At 38.3% G+C, this 17,792-nt stretch overlaps 1 protein-coding gene across 1 annotated transcript in view; it reads right to left on the bottom strand.

The window, feature by feature from the left end:
- Positions 1 to 5,371, bottom strand: part of MYBL1 (MYB proto-oncogene like 1) — a 36,068-nt gene extending 30,697 nt beyond the window's left edge. Inside the window, 1 exon segment of the mRNA XM_036830931.1 lies at positions 4,942 to 5,371. Within this exon segment, the coding sequence (XP_036686826.1) occupies positions 4,942 to 4,961 (20 nt within the window). The 5' untranslated portion in view covers positions 4,962 to 5,371.
- Positions 5,372 to 17,792: the final 12,421 nt, after the last annotated feature.

Raw genomic sequence — 17,792 nt, 5'->3', positions numbered from 1 at the left:
CTGGGTTTTTTGAGTGGTTGAGTGTGAGGGAGGATTAAAGTAGAATTCTTAGAATCCATCTCTCTACCACTGGGACTTCCCTAGAATCTATCTACCTAAATACTTCTTAGTTTTAGCATTAAGTTATTTCTATATTATTTAAGTAATCGTTGAAAGGATGATAAAACTTTCAAGTAAGCGTGACAGAAGATCCTAGAAACTCATCACTAGCTACAACATAAAGTTGCCTGAGAATGCCTACAATTTGCGAAGAAAAACGGGAAGAGATAAAACCCCACAAATAACTTCACCAATATTCTACTTTCACCATTTAACAATGAAAAGGTCCCATTGCTTAATAATGGTTAGACACCATCAAAACAAATCATTATTTTATTTGCTTTATTTGTGGTTTTATTTGCTTTATTTTTCTGCTTTCTACTTCATTTTTTAGTATTTCTGTATTGTAGCTATCAATGCTGGTAATATCTAATAGTTAAATAAAATCAACTTCCTACTATCTATCTGTAAATAGGTAAACCATTTTTAGCCTAGGGTGACTAATCTAGAAGACAGTAAAAATAGGTGAAATTATTTCTCCAGTCACAAAGCAAAAACTGAAGAGGAATTTGGTCTTTGAATCTCCATTCAGGACTTGGTTTCCAGAATCATTCTGCCAGTTTTATTTTTTAAGTCAAAGAAAGTATTTATTCTGTAACTGTCTAATACATAAACTAAGTACCATATTCAAAAACTTTTGTAGATTATGAATGAACAAAGTGATTAGGGTGATTATGAAACTGCAAAACGAAGAGCATATGCACACACACAAAAATACTATGACTCATTAGGCTAGGAAAATGGTTACGAGTAATTCTACACTGGGGTGTAAGCTAATAGGATGTGATAGTCATAACTTTCCCTGTGAAATAATACACAAACTATTCACACTTGGCAATATTAAGATAAAACATTCAAGAGAAGTTCAATTTTAAAGAACAACAATTATTCCACCTAAAAAAGAGTAAAACATGGTGTGCCAAAGGAAGAATTTGAGATTTTTTAAATTTATTTTTATTTGAATAGAAACTGATTTGAATTAGAGAAATATCAGTAGTTTTATAAAATTTGCTCCAGTAAAATCATTTCAACTTGATAATATTTTAAATCAAACTGCATCAAGTCTGAATATTTTTATCATAATCAAAAAATACATCTTTAGGGCTTCCCTGGTGGCGCAGTGGTTGAGAATCTGCCTGCCAATGCAGGGAACACGGGTTCGAGCCCTGGTCCAGGAAGATCCCACATGCTGCGGAGCAACTAAGCCCGTGAGCCACAATTACTGAGCCTGCGCATCTGGAGCCTGTGCTCCGCAACAAGAGAGGCTGCGATAGTGAGAGGCCCGCGCACCGCGATGAAGAGTGGTCCCCACTTGCCGCAACTAGAGAAAGCCCTCGCACAGAAACGAAGACCCAACACAGCCATAAATAAATAAATAAATAAATAAATTAAAAAAAAAATACATCTTTATTATACTGTCTTGACAGGATAACTGTGAATTTTTTTAAGTTCAGTCGAATTCAAGGTATGAAAATTTACCAGTTTGATTTAATAAAGTGAAATCAGGCCACCCAGTGGTTAATACGATGTACTGCATACATGAATATTTTATTTCCAAATCTGGACTGCAAACTAGCATCATTATAGTAAGACAAATTTGACTTTATTTGACCATCAATAGCAATAATGAAATAAATACTGAAGGGATTTCTACCTAGCTATCCATAAACAAAAACAATGCAAGAACATTTCTATTTTATTCCATTAGTGTGTGTATATTTTTAAATGAGGAAAGATGATTACAAAAAGAGTTCAAAATAGGAACTATATTAAAGCTAGATGGTACCTTATAGACCACAAAATCCAAACCCCTTATATTAACAGACAAAAAACAGGGCTATAGAGTTTACTTGCTTTCCCCAAACAATATTGCTAATTACAAAGTTGATTTAAAAATCAGTTCTCATATTTCAGTATTCTTCACCCACAACACCCATCTCACTAGAAACAACACAGTAAAATTGCTTCCTACACACACACATACCGCACTGAAAAACATCTTCCAATTCAAGAGCTGGCTTTTGTCTTTCCAGTTTAGTATAGTCACCAGTCACCTCAACTGTAAATACCTGAATCTGTTCCTACTTAAACAGGCCTTCTAGCTTCTAAATGACACTTTCTAAAGCTTATTTTTAAGAGTGGAACTGGCTTTTAAAACCTAAAATTAATTACTTAATACATAAATATGGTTAAAAATCAAATACATGTTAATAACAGATATACCAATTTTAGTATTGCCTGTAAATTATGTCATTAAAACCCCCAGTGGGATCTAAAAACTATTTAAAGTCACAACACCAAATAAATCTTTTCCTTTATGTAAATCCAGATCAGAGATATACAGCTATCTTAAAGATCAAAAGAGCTAACATCCTTCAGTTGTTTAAACCTGAGGTAACATTTTTTTACTCCTTTTTTTTTTTCAGATCATACAGGAGAGGTTATTACAGGATTTATGCCTGTAGTTTTATGCAAAACTTTTATACAGCGAAGTATAGTTTTCAATCAAATACTTAAATGGTTGTATAGTGGAGATTTTAAAGTGACTGAATTATGTCCTTTTTCATTCAACTATAAATTAGGTTCATATTTATTATTAAGATACTTAAAGGCATGAGACTAGACTTTGCCCAATAGATTTATCCTTTAAAACATTTCATATTCTATTATTTTTTAAGATAAATAAGTCATATTTACATATACAAGAAATATAATTTAGAGCACAAAACACATTCAAGTATGAAGACCCTAAGAAATATACCATTCAGAGATGATAATTCCTCATCACATCTTCTACCTGTATACTCCCATAGGGAGTGTAGCTTCACCCCACCACATTTAATTGCTCCAGACTTATGACTCTTTCAATCATTCTGTAATACATTTCAATTAATTTATACAGCTGACAGGAATAAAAGTCAACAGTGCAATTAATGTTTAGATCTCAAAGCTCACAGTATTGTCAATAAAACAACTTATACAGGCAAATTAATCATTAAATCACTTCTTTCTTAGCCTATTATTATGAAGCATATGCAAGTTATGGACAGAAAAACTAACTGGAGAAGGCAGGGTTATGACATTCAAGCATCCATGTCTAACCATAACTAACTGCTAATGACAGCATTAGCCAAGAAACTGTTTCAAATAAGATTAACATCAATACTGATAAGTAGATAATGCCACACACTGAATATAAACAAACTCCTGTTATTGAGTTGACAATATTCACTTGTCACCTTGCTTAATGAAGGTATATTTAAAAATTCAAAAGAAAAGGCCTAAATCAATACCTCAGTAATTATAGTTACAGGAGATTTTAATATCTATCTTTTCTGAAGACTGAGAAGTCAATCAGGTCCTTGATGTTCTAGAGTAGTAATTCTCACCTGGGTGATTCTGCCCCCAACAGACATTTGGTAATGTCTGGAGACACTTTTGATCGTCACACCCGGGGGAAGCGAGGTGTTACTGGCATCCACCGGGTAGAGCCCAGGGGTGCTGCTAGACATTCTACAAAGCACAGGACAGCACCCCTCCCACCCCACCTTCCCAATACAAAGAATTATCTGATCCAAAATATCAACAGTGCCTAGGTTGAAAACCCTCTTCTAGAGAAGTGTGTGTGTGTGTGTGTGTGTGTGTGTGTGTCTGTGTGTGTACATTTGTTCCACCTCAAGAGTTTGATCTATTCTGTAGTTGCTACAAAGTAATAATCTACAAAGACTAATAATCTAACAAAGACTTAATTACATTCTATGCTGATTTCTGCAAAAGATACCTTACATGCAGCAGATGCTTAATAAATGAAGAGCAACAAATACTATGTGTACTTATTGCCAATTTTTAACAGAAATCTGCAGTGAATGAAGCTAGTACTAAATTTCAACTTGGGAAATACACCTCTAGTTGAGACTTTGAGGCTGTGGATCTAGATAAATAAAACCATTTGGAAATCCTGTCAAACATCTTTTCATGTTTATTTAATAATACTGACAACTAAAAGATACCGTAGTTTTTTGTCATCTAAGTAATTCCTACACACAATTTAGGAGTAGCTACTATAATGACAAATAAAAATGAGAAGCGTGAATTCATCCTAGCAAGTTTTCCAAAAAAACATGCCCTACCTCTGTGCAACACTTAGGCACAGTCAGAGCCCAACAGACACACAAAATATTAAGTGACTCAAACACATTGTTTTATTTTAAGATCAAGCTACTGGTGGTAACAGTGTGGCATCTTCCCAGTAGAAGATATTAAAAATACATACGTAAAGCTGAGAACATGAGTATGGTAATTACAGTAAACATCAAAAAACGTCCTCTCTCCTCAGCTATTCTTCAGAGGACTTCCACACCTTTCAAGGGAGCAAAGATGGCAGAGGGGTCCCCACCCAGGTTTATCACAAAGTTCCTATTTTTAACTGGCCCAGTCATTCAGAGAAAAAGAGGCCCTCTGAACACCATTTTCAGGTCGTCCAGGCAGGACACTTCCACTTTCATCTGCGGAGCGTATTCCCTGAAAGCGCACAGACTTACCTGCCAACTCCCACCAAGAAGTGGCTGTGAGCGTTTGGGGGTCTGGATGTGCGCTGTGGGGAGAGTCACTCAAAAGAGCAACCTGGGCATCTGTTAGTCACTTTCTGAGTCTGAAACACACTGGTCCCCAACTCCACACGTCACGGCTGCGCTGTGGCCAGCGGGCCGAAGCGGCTGTGGAGCAGCGGGAAGAAAACCTCTGCCCCGGCTGGGGAGGGCCTGGTGCGGAAGCAGCGGGAAAGGAAAGGGAATCTGAGCCGACACTGTGCCGACGGGCCTGGGCGAAAGGGATGTCACCCACCTGCGCGACCTCTTCGCCATCCTTCAAGTACCGCATAGGCGCGGGCTGGGCGGGGACGCAGTTCAGCCTCCTCCAGCCTCAGGCTAATGCTCCTTCTTCCCGACCCTCCCTCCGCTTCCCTCTCCGAGGTCCCTCTCCGCGGCGACCGAGTGCGGAACGCACGTCCCCGGCTGGGCAGGACAGAAGGACGGAGGGGCGGACCGCGACCCGCCCCCGGTCCGCAGCGCCGCTCCTAGCCCCGGCCCGGCCCGGTCAGGGATGCCCCCAACATGTCAAGAGGCGCGCTCCCGCCCTCCGCCGGCCCCTCCCGCCACCTCTCAGTCTCTTCGCCGCTGTCCCAGCGCGGCTCCGCCGCGGGCGCCGACCCCCACCCTCTCCCCGCAGCGAGCAGCCCTGCAGGGCTCACAACCTCCCGCAGGGTTTTGTCCGCACCGCCGAATCTCGCGCCCAGCCTCCCTCAAGAGCCGCCGTTTGAATCTGCGCACGCGGCCCCGAATCTTATTGGCTGTGGCGGCCGCACGCGGGGGGACGGGGGCGGGGCGGGGAGAGCGCGCGCGACTCGGGGCGGGGCTGGGGAGCTGGAAGCCGGGACTGGAACCCGCGGGAGTCGGGGAAGGAGCTGGGAGCCAGGGGGTGGGGCCGCAGGCCAGGCTCGCGGGTCCAGCAGTGACAGGACCCGGAGCGCGCAGAGAGCCGCACCCGAGGGGGCGGGACGCCGAGGGCCGCGCGGGGCCTGCTGGGAAAGCGAGTTCCAGGCTCGCGGAGAGGCGTGTCCGGAAGCGGCGGCGGGAGCCCAAACTTCCCGGGGTGCGCGGACGGTGTCCCGGAGGGTTGAGCTGTCCCGCCGGGTTGAGCTGTCCCGCCGGGTTGAGCTGTCCCGCCAGGGCATGTTCCCGCAGCCTTCTCTCGGCCTCAGCTCTTCAGTCCTCGGGTACATCCCTCCTCACTAGTTAGGAGGCGTGGTCTTCGGACTGGAGACAAATCTAACCATAAAATTTGCGCGGCCGTTATTGTTTAAGCAAAAATGCGAGCTATTTTTGCGAAACATCGTAGCTGATGAACTAGCGAAGACTCTGTAGCAGGAAACCGAATATCAAGAATGAGCAGGAGTGTGACAGGTGAAAAAGTTTTTAGCTGGACACGTGCTTGGAACGGAAAAGGGAAATAATCCGGGTCGGAGGCTGGTCTCCAAAGTGCTTAATCTCCTCCCCGGCTCTACGGGAAGTAGCTGCTGTGCGCGGTGAAGGAGCCCTGATCCAGAAGAATGCAGGAAGACCGGAGCGGACCGGGAGTTTCGCCCAGATAAATGAGTACGGTCGTCAACAGTAGAAGGTGACCTTCCTTCGCAGGAGAGACAGGAGGACGGGGCAACTGCACTGGAGGAGCTTCTGGCAGTTAAAACTACTCTAGAGGTTTCAAGTCTAATAACTACAAGCTGCTCAGTTCAAGTAGCATTAAAGTAGATTAACTACAGTAAGTATTAGAAACGGTAAAGGATCCAAATTTGCAAGGTAACATGCTCTACTGCATGGAGCACGAAACCACAGGTTAATATTGTAACAAACTTACATTTTGCTATTTTGAAAGTTTACGCATCAATTTTTGCAAATAAGAGATGCAGGTGCAAATGTTAATTAACAGGAGCTTGCATGCACTACTTTCAAAACTTAAAACACCTGCCTTTTTATAGTTCCTTTTTCTCAGGGTATGGGTTCTGGGAAGGTAAAACAGCTTTTCTTTCAAATCATTCCGTACTGTGTTGCTAGCTGACTTAAAAAAAAAACAAAACCCTAATTTAGAAAGTAATGTCGTTTGAAAACAGTGTTTTCTTTACTCCTGGGTCATACATTACTCCGCTTATTTACATCCTAACAGGAAGCAGAATTTCTACTATATTTTAGGCTGTAGTCAGTTGTATACGGAGTACCTTTTTAGAGCTTGAAGAGAGTTGTTTTAGATTTTGACAGCAAACTAAGTCCCTCTCATTTTAGCGATAGAGAAAAACATAATTCCTCAGAAAGATAACATCGCAAATTCATTTAAATTAGTTACAAAAAAAAGTGTGGAATTAAAGTGGTTCACAGTCATTTGAATACACATACTCAAATATATTATAACCTGTGACTTGCATTGTTTTAATCAAAATATATTTAATAAAGAATTTTAATTCAGAGTATATAAAGAACTCAAAACTCAATAATGAGAAAAAAAAAAGCAATAAAAAGGGCAAAAGATTAGAGCAGACACTTCACCGAAAAAGATAAGTAGCATGAAAAGATGCTCCACATCATTAATCATTAGAGAAATGCAAAGTAAAACCACAATGAGGTACTACTACACAGCTATTAGAATGGGGGGAGGGGGACTGTAAAAAGTGTTGGCGAAGATGAAGATGCTGAGCAAGTATAACTTTTCATACACTGCCGGTAGGAATGCAGATGAAACAGCCACTTTGGAAAACAGATGTTTACAGTGGCTTTATTTGTAATCACCAGAAGCTGAAAACACAAGGAACTTTGTCACACGTTTACTCCTCAGCCCTCAAGAGTTAGTTTTGAATAGTCTGTTAATGCTTCTCAAGTCTTTCCACAGAGGTATGGGGTGGGGGGGGAACCAAGGGGAGACAGGGGTTGGGGACAAGTGCTGGAAATTTCTTTGAAAACTGTCTTATTTTTGAAAACTCATTTTTTATATTTAAAAATGAGTTTATAAGTTATTTACTTTCTTACTCCAAATCTTTAAATAAATCGCCTCATTATTATTAAATAAATGAGCAGAAAGTACACCATGCTCATCCTTCACATGGCTGCACCAGCGTCTTATCCTCCTGCAAAGGCCAAATACTCCAAAGTTTTGCTAACTTAGTCTGAAAAGCTTATGCTGGTTTAATACAGTACCGAATAGACTATAGTTTTCATAGAGCTGTATCAACCATTCCCATAAGTAGATTTTTGTCTGTTCTGTTTATTGTTAGATCCTCAGTCCCTAGAATAGTGATACACCCAGATGCTCAATAAATATAACTGTAGAATGAATGGAAAAATATAAATAAGTGCATTAAGTAAATATTTATGCTTACAGGGATGCAACAAGTACAAATTAAACCAGACTTGAAACACCATTTTATGACTACTAAGGTAGCAAAATTTTTCTAAATCCTGCCAACAAAGTTTGAATAATTCCTTGATGTTAGTATTGAAACTGGTATAATCCTTTTGGAAAGCAATACCAAGCAAAAGCCGTAAATGTGTGCACAGCCTTTGACAAGAATTTAGAATGTAATTCAATACAAGCAAAAAAGATGTGCTTGAGTGCTTATAGTAGTGTATTCCGTTAGTACCCCAGTTTGGAAGCATTCACATTTTGAGGCTAGTTTAAATGGTTCATCAGCAGGAAAAAACAATTATATAGCCAGTAAAAATAGTGTAATATTAAGACAATGCCATTAAATGGCTATTACACTACTAGGCCCTTCTAGGTGCTTTGCATGCATTAGTCTTTGGTAATATCCCAACTTCTATAATTGTAACAACCCTATGAGATAGGTACCGTTACTTTCCTCCACATTATAAATGAGGAAAATTGGGCACAAGGAAATAGCACAAATATGGTGTATAAAACTTGTCCCAATATTGATAATGCTAAATAAATATGCTTTGGCAGAATAGTGAAACCATATATTATGTATTTGATATGAAAACCAAAATCAGGTTTAGAATGCTACTTTGAATACATAAATGTATGGTCCAACTTCTGTCTCCCCACCACCAATATATTTTGCTAATCTGTACATTTAGGGTGCTATTTTAAATTTGATGGAAATTATAAACAGAAACCATACTAACATAAGCAGCTATAGAATTCTTAGTTTGGCTTTTAAAGGCAAAAGTAAGGGTGGTTGAACTGCAAGAAAAAAAAATACTGTAAGAGAAAAATGTTTTAAAGTGTCCCAGTTTCAACCCAATATTCCTTGCTCTACCCTTTTCTGGTAGATAGAATAATGGCCCCCCAAATATGTCCACGTCCTAATCCCCAGAACCTGTGAATATATTACCTTAATGATAAAAGGGACTTTGTAGATGTGATTAAATAAGGATCTTGACAAGGGGAGTTTGGAATATCTAGGGGGACCCGGTGTAATCACAAGTGTCCTTAAGAGTGGGAGATGGAAGCAGAAGAGTCTGAGGAGATTGAAGATGCTATGCTGTTAGCTTTGAAAATGAAGGAAGGGGTCATGAGCCAAGGAATGCAGGCAGCCTTTAGGAACCAGAAAGTCAAGGAAACGGATTCTGCCCTAGAGCCTCCGGAAAGGAACACAGCCCTGCTGACACCTTGACCTTAGTTCAAGGACATCCCGTTTGCACTTCTGACATCCAGAACCGTAGAATAATAACTTTGTATTTTTTTAAATTGTATTTATTTTTGGCTGCATTGGGTCTTCGTTGCTGCGCGGGCTTTCTCTAGTTGCGGCGAGCAGGGGCTACTCTTCCTTGTGGTGCGCAGGCTTCTCATTGCGGTGGCTTCTCTTGTCGCGGAGCACGGGCTCTAGGCGCGCGGGCTTCAGTAGTTATGGCTCACGGGCTCTAGAGCACAGGCTCAGTAGTTGTGGCCCACGGGCTTAGTTGCTCCACGACGTGGGATCTTCCCGGACCAGGGATCGAACCCGTGTCCCCCACATTGGCAGGCGGATTCTTAGCCACTGCGCCACTAGGGAAGTCCCCTTTGTATTGTTTTAAGCCACTAAATTTGTGGTAATTTGTTACAGCAGCAGTAATACAATAATAGGAATAGGAAACTAATATATCTTCTCTGAAATTTTCAACATTTTTGGCCTATCATAATAAAAATAGTGCTTTCTCTTCAAAAAAGAAATCTTTCATAGTGTTCAAAATTTAGCCCTTACTTACAGCAAGTGAGCCTACTAGCTGAAGGCTTTAAACAAAGGATAGGAACTCCAAGTTAAGGGAGAGGGTACTCAGGGCATTGAAAAAGAGAGAGAATTTACCAGCATATCACAAAATCCTTAAGGCAGAGCTATCACTGATCTATGGGAAACATGACATCTGCCAAGATATGAATGTGTGTGCTTGTCCTCTTAAATCCTAAATTTTCTACCTCTACTCTTAATTTTATCACCTCCCACTGTATCAGGGACAATAATCTATCTTGTCTTTATTTCAGCCTCCTCTTCTCCTCTGGTCTAGCACATCCAGGCAGTCCCAAAGGGAACAGTGAATTTGGGAAATTTTAGGGGAATTTCTGGTTATTGAAGGTCCTTACTGTCATTTAGAGTGCCAGGCCTAGGAACATAAGACTCTTGCAGTGTCTGAGACTCCTACACAAGGAAGAATTATGTTGAGTTCCATTCAAAGTTCAACCAGACAGTAAGTGAAAAGCCTGGTGATAATTATTTAAGCCTAGAACCAACTCCTTTTTACTTATAAACAGAAGTACACAAGTATTGGGGGATTTTTCACTGTTTTAAAATACACTGAATTTTTCCAGAAACACAACTACTATGTAAACCAGGGGAAGATTGTATTTTATTTTATTCAGACTTAAGCAAGAGTTGTTTCCCTATTTTAGAAAATCACACCACTGAAGGTATGAAGACACTCAAGATTTTAAGTCGCTAATACAGCCCACTGATATCTGTATTTGTAGCTATTGAGTTCATGGTGAGTCTACGTATGTATCAGTTGGATTAGTTGTGCTTGAGAGGGGTTTTATTATAAATCTCTTCTGCTTCTCCTCATATTATAGGTAGAGCATTAAATTGGTATTTTAAAAATTATAAGTTATCTATGAATTTTATTTTAGTAGAGTATAGGGACTAGAATATATTGTTATAAAAAGGGGATATTGGCTCCAGTAGGGTTGAAAATATTGATCTAAATATTATCTAAAATTATCTAAAATCCATCCATCCTTCCCTTAACCCTGTATCTGCAGTATTCTGTTCTTCCCTTTCAGTCAAACTTTTTTTTTTTTGCTCAAACTTCTTAAAAGTTGTCTTGACTTCACTATCCAATTAGTCTTCAGTCCTTTCACAATCTAACCTTTACCACCACCATGCCATTGAAATTGTGGCTGTAAAACCAATGGACACTTGAAGAAAGAAATCAATTTTGCCTGAACTTTCTACAGCATTTGACATCATTACTCCCTTTTGTTTGAAACTTCCATCCCTTGTTTTCTGTGACATCACCTCCATGATTTCCATCCCTCAGACTCCTTCACTAGTCTCTGTTCTGCCTGCTCCTTAAAAGTTGGCATTCCCCCAAATTGCATCTTTAGCTCTCTTCTCACTTTACACTCTTTTCCCAGGCAATCTCATCCACTCCTGTGATTTCAGTCATATCCTATGATTCACAGATCTTTACTTCCAATACCCACCCCTCTCCTGAACTCCATCTCTCTCCATCTGGAAGCACTAAACACCCAAAATTTAACATTTCCAAAAATGGGATTCACTTCCTACCCACCAACATGTAATTACTCCTGCATCCAATTCCAATTTAGTAGCACCACCATCTAGCCTCTCACATCACAACCTGAGAGTCTGGATTTACTCTTTTACTCTCCATTATCCTCTTCTCTCCATCCCCACTGCCAGTGGATCAGTTCAAGCTCCCATCTTTCATCTCTTATCTGGTTACAGCAAGTCTTTAACTGATCTCTCGTCCCAATCCAGTATATCCTCCACTTGGCCACCTGTGGGATCTTTTAAAACATAAATCTGTTTAAATTACAATAGCTGCCTTGGGAAAGCTCCAACTTCTAGTCGGTGCCTCAGAAAAAAAAAAGCCCTTCTCATTTTGACGTTTGAGATCACCTCAGCTGTTTATTAGCTTAGTCAAACTATACTTTAAAGCAATTATGGCTACAGAACATATTTTGAATATATAAACCTTGATAACATAGAAGTAATAGTATAGCTAATAAAAGGAAGTAGAATGGAAAGATAAGGCACATGATAAAGTATAGAAATGTTAATTTCCTCATTTTATATAATGGAGAGTTAAGAGGTAATGTCTAAAATTGATGGCTCAATAAACAGAGACTTAAGTTATAAAGTTATAAAGAGAACCTAAAGAGAGCAATGGGACTCAGCCTTCATGATGGAGGAATCAAATACTGTCTAAAGTTGATAAATCAAGAGATGAGGGGCTTCCCTGGTGGCGCAGTGGTTAAGAATCCGCCTGCCAATGCAGGGGACACGGGTTCGAGGCCTGGTTCGGAAAGATCCCAACATGCTGTGCAGCAACTAAGCCCGTGCACCACAACTACTGAGCCTGCGTGCCACAACTACTGAAGCCCACGTGCCTAGAGCCCATGCTCCGCAACAAGAAAAGCCACCGCAATGAGAAGCCTGCGCACTGTGACGAAGAGCAGCCCCCGCTCATGGCAACTAGAGAAAGCCTGTGAGCAGCAATGAAGACCCAATGCAGCCAAAAATAAATAAATAAATACATTTATTTTTAAAAAATTTAAAAAAAGAGATGAGACCTGTAAACATCTTACTTAAGTTATAGAGGTAGCCACCAAAAGAGAAATGGTTGATTTAGCAACTGAGATGGGGGAGCTGGGTGTTTTTCTGTAGTTTTTAATTTTTTTTTTTAACCATGTACATGCATTGCCTTGAGAATAACTTTTTAAAAGGAAAACAAGTTAGGCCAATTTCAAGGAGAACGTTTACAGATTACTTCTTTTTCAGATTTTGGTTTAAGTTTTCTAATGACTGTACCAAAAATAAATTTAATAACATTGTTAAGTTTACTATATAAAAGAAAAAGCCAAATCACTTGCTATAAGAAAGATAAAATGATAATCTTAACTTGAAAAGCAATATTGTAAGCACAACTTAAGATATACATTGGTTACTAGCCACTTAGAGAGTACTACTGCTTAATGGAAACCAAGAAGGTGACAGATACTGAGACAGGGCCATGAGAAGCTAGAAGAAGAAATGGAACCATCTTTCTATAATCCTGGTAATGTTAAGTCAGAAAAATTGAGGGCTTCCAGCTTCTAATTTGATTCTTGCTTTACTATTTTGTTTACATTTTTGTTATGCATCTAATTTACACCAATCATATTCAGTAGCAGAGACACCTATAAGCTCATGTTTCTGAAGTGGTTTCATACACTGAATTTAGAATCTCAATCTCTGTTATAATTTGTTTCCCTTTCCTTATCAACCTTATTTGCACAAGCTTTCTCAAACTTTTTCATCCTTATCCATTTAACTGGATGGGGTCTAAAGTATGGCAAACATAAGCATCCAACTTAATTTTGCTTGATGGACTGACTTAAGTAAATAAAACATTTTTGGAAGTGCTGAATCTTGCAATTTGATTTTTAAACATCCTATTAATTCTTTAGGTCTCAGCTAATACATCACCTCTTGGGAAGCTTTCTCTAACCACTAGCAGGTCAGGGTAGTTCCTCCTGTAGTGTCATCCCACACCACTCAGTATTCCCCCTAGATTTGCACTTGCTTATTTAAATGTCTCTCTCCTTCACTAAAAATGTAAGCATAACAAAGGCAGGTGAGAAATGTCTTTCCTATATATATATATATATATATATATATATATATGAATCACTGTGCTGTACACCTAACACAACATTGTAAATCAGCTATGCTTCAATTAAAAAAAAAAAAAGATGTATGTGACCACCAAATTTTACTTCTTTGCTAAATTACGAATGTAGCACTGAGGTTAAGAGCACAGTGTATGGAGTCATAAACATCTAGGTTTAAATCCCAGCTCTGCCATTAACTTCAGGACCTTGGGTAAACTACCTTACCTACCTGAGCCTGTTTCCTGAAAGATGAATAAAATTATGGTACTCAACCACAAAGAGTTGTTTTGAGGATTAAACTAATTATTTCATGTTGTGTTTTGCCTATTGCCTGGATATACGGAAAGGGTCACTAAATGATAGTTATTATGCTTGTGTTTATTGCTTGTCTCCATTATTGCGATGTAAACTCTAAGAGCCACGTGGAAGTTGTCTCGTTTAGAACAGTTTCCCCAGTTCCTAGGACAGAAGCTTGGCATTTGATCAGTGCTTAATAAAAAGTTTTAAATGAATGAAGGATTCAAGTATAATATGTTGATCCCATAAGCCAGATAAGTATGAGGTAGATCTCATACTGCACGTTTCTTTTTTTTTGCTTTTTTTAAATTAGTTATCCATTTTATACATACTAGTGTATACATGTCAATCTCAATCTCCCAATTCATCCCACCACCACCAGCACCCCCCGCTTTCCCTCCTGGGTGTCCATACGTTTGTTCTCTGCATCTGTGTCTCTATTTCTGCCCTGTAGACCGGTTCATCTGTACCATTTTTCTAGATTCCACATACATGTGTTAATATACGATATTTGTTTTTCTCTTTCTGACTTACTTCACTCTGCATGACAGTCTCTAGGTCCATCCATGTCTCTACAAATGATCCAATTTCGTTCCTTTTTATGGCTGAGTAATATTCCATTGTATATATGTACCACATCTTTATCCATTCGTCTGTTGATGGGCATTTAGGTTGCTTCCATGTCCTGGCTATTGTAAATAGTGCTGCAATGAACATTGGGGTGCATGTATCTTTTTGAATTATGGTTTTCTCAGGGTATATGCCCAGTAGTGGGATTTCTGGGTCGTATGGTAGTTCTATTTTTAGTTTTTTAAGGAACCTCCATACTGTTCTCCATAGTGACTGTATCAATTTACATTCCCACCAACATGTACATGTTTCTTTCTATACATATAACTGACAAACAGGAATAATCCCCCCAGATTCTCACACTATCAGTTTTTAGATAAAGAATTATGGGGTATGATAAATGAACCAAAGGCAGGTTTAGTTCCAAAGAAGAAAGAGTACAAATTTGAAGATCACGTAAGTTTTTCACCTCAGTATACCATATACAGTTTAGAAAATCAATTAAAGACTTACTTCAGTTTTTCTATATACATTTTTAATGATTAGAAACAACTACGCAGTCAGAATTGCAGTTACTGTGGTCTGAAAAAGCCAGTCGATAAAAATAAAATCCATACTGAACTGTCATAAGTAGGATGTTTGTCTTAGTCACTGAAGTTTTTGAGGGCTCCAAACTATGTTGTATGTGACCAGTGACATGCATGTACAAGACCTCAAGTCCAAGTTTGGGACAAGTGTAGCCAAATCACAAAGCAAAGCTAATTATGTTTACTTATCTTGGGGCTCATGCCAATGTCGTTTTTCCCATCAGCACCATGCCTTCAGCAAGTGAGACCACAATGACGTGGTCAGCAGAACAAGAGGGTAACAACTGTAAAACAAGTTTATAGTAGAAATGGAGGTCTTGAAAGGCTTGTGACTTGCCTTAGGTCACAGAATAAGTTAGTCACAGAGCAGAGACTGTCAGTTCTCCAGATTTTCAATGTTGCACGTGATCATAGAGCTCTTGCATAAACACTTGGACACATAACCAATCTGTTTTTAGCTCATTAATTATATACCACAAATAAAGCGAGTTTTAACATAAACTATTTAAATAACGTATGCCCTATATATGATTTGTCCTACTTAAATGGCAACTGAGCTCTACTGAGTTATTTTGATGTATAAATAACAATAATAGCAAACATTTTAGTGTTTACTATATGTCAGGCATTGTTCTAACCATCTGATATGTTAACTGGTTTTATCCTCACAAAAACCCCGGTAGATGTCATTATCATCCTCCCAGAGAGGAAACTGAAGCACAGAGGTCACATAGTATGCAGCTCCCAGGACTCATCTGTAAGTCTGATATCTGAAGCTATGCTCTGACCACTAACTTAAACAGTCTGCTCTAACAAAATGGACATTAAAACTTAAAAGTATGTATCAGTTGTGTTGATTGCTAAGCTATACAAATGTAATTTAGTGCCATTTTCTATATTTCCTTTCATTTCCTCATTATCTCTAACTAGTTTTTTTAAAAGAACGGAACAAGTTTTCTCTTTGTTAGAACATATCTTTAAGTATTCAGTAAGCATCACATGACCCTATTATGTAATATGTCTAAGGAAATGTTGCTTACTCTTTTCTAATTGGGTCCATTTCATTTGCATTGAAATCTGCACTAAGGGGAGAAATCACTGTCCCTATATGATATCCCAGTGAAGGAAGTTTTCAAATAAACTTTATTTTCATGAATTATAATAATAAGGTATAATTCCAGGAAACTATGTATTAACTCATAGTTTTATTACTGATATAAAAGAAAACTTCAAATACTGTACAGTGAGGTGTGCTGTAGAACTCTATATAGATGGAATACGCTATTACCAATTATTTATTACTCAAGTGTAATATATACAGCAATCACAAAATCAGAAAATAATGGATAACAGCCAGTGCTTTAGGGATGGTAGAACATCTATACTATTTTATTGAGCAGTTAAAGCACTTGCTATTTAATTTTTTCTAAATATTTACACTATTACACTTATTTTTACATATTCTTAATAACATTTCCCTCTAAAAAGCCGACTCTCCAGCTCTTGGCACTAATTCTTAAAGTCAAATAAACCTGAAAATACTGACAACCTTTTCAGTCCTTTATTGCTCTACCACAGGCATAAAAGCTCAGGAAGGGACTTGTGCATTCTAAAGAATAGTATGCAATACCTTAAAATTTTTAAATACTAAGTAATTGATACTCACAAGCAGATAACGTCAACTAAAACTTTTTTTTTACTAGTTTTCTTTTACAAGAGAATAATCATCGTATTAATATTATACTACAAAAGCATGTAGACTCCATAATTTAAAAAGTTAAATGTCAGATATACAAGTAATGGCATTTTCTCCAATAATTCACAATTTTTACAATTTCTGCTATTTTGGAGCAAACATTAAAATTCCCACAATGTAAGTATCATTAAATATGAATTGAAACACTTAGCATCTCAAAGAATTATTAAGAATGGCAGAACTTACAATTAACTACAAATCTTACATTGGTGATATAGCCCCTTTTGTTATTTCTTAAGTAAACATTCTACTGTGGTATGTTTTCAAGTGAATAGTTCTGGTTTGAAAAATTGAGAAGAGCCTTGAGGTTATGCAATTTTGTTAAATTACATGATAACCTGGAAATGTAGGATATATCTACCCCAACTTACTTTAGAGTATGTATCTCACTACTACTGTTATAAGAGGTGATTTTAAATTCATATTAAGATGAGTGGAATTCAATCTGATTTTGCAAAGGCTTTTATGAAAATCTTAATATGGAAACCTTGTTTTGAGAACCATGAATCTCTCAATATCTGCTCTGCAGTATTTTATGTCTGGGCCAATTAAAATTCCTGTTTGAAAAATGAAGACCAAATGGTACTGATATTCTGAAATAAACATTTTATGATATTGTCACTATATTGACCAAAGCTTAATTAAAGACAGAAGTTGTAAGTTTATTTCATACTTAAAGGTTGGTTAGTAGTGAGGTCTAAATTTTTTAGAGAAATGTTCACTAGCAGCCAGTTATTAGTAGGTAACTACATAAAATAATACTGTTATAAACTTTGCAGTTAGTAGCTAACATGTGATGTCAGTACAATTCTCAGAAACCTGTCATTAGTATGTGAGTTGCTAGCAAGTGATCTTCCCTGAGGTTAGAGACCATATGCAAAAGTCTGCTAATTTCCAATAAAGTTAGATTCTTAAAAATAATGGCAATAAGGACCTGTGTGGCTGGGAATCATAGATGCATTTCAGATTGTTATCTTAATTGCAAGCAGTAGGCTTGACTGCAAAAACGAAACTAAAAATCATTGGAAGATATAAAGCAAATTTCACAGTCA

Source organism: Balaenoptera musculus, chromosome 17 (assembly GCF_009873245.2).
Source record: "Balaenoptera musculus isolate JJ_BM4_2016_0621 chromosome 17, mBalMus1.pri.v3, whole genome shotgun sequence".
Classification (NCBI taxonomy): Eukaryota; Metazoa; Chordata; class Mammalia; order Artiodactyla; family Balaenopteridae; genus Balaenoptera; species Balaenoptera musculus.
The sequence above is the reverse complement of the archived record's forward strand: the minus strand, read 5'-3'. Positions and strand labels throughout refer to the sequence as shown.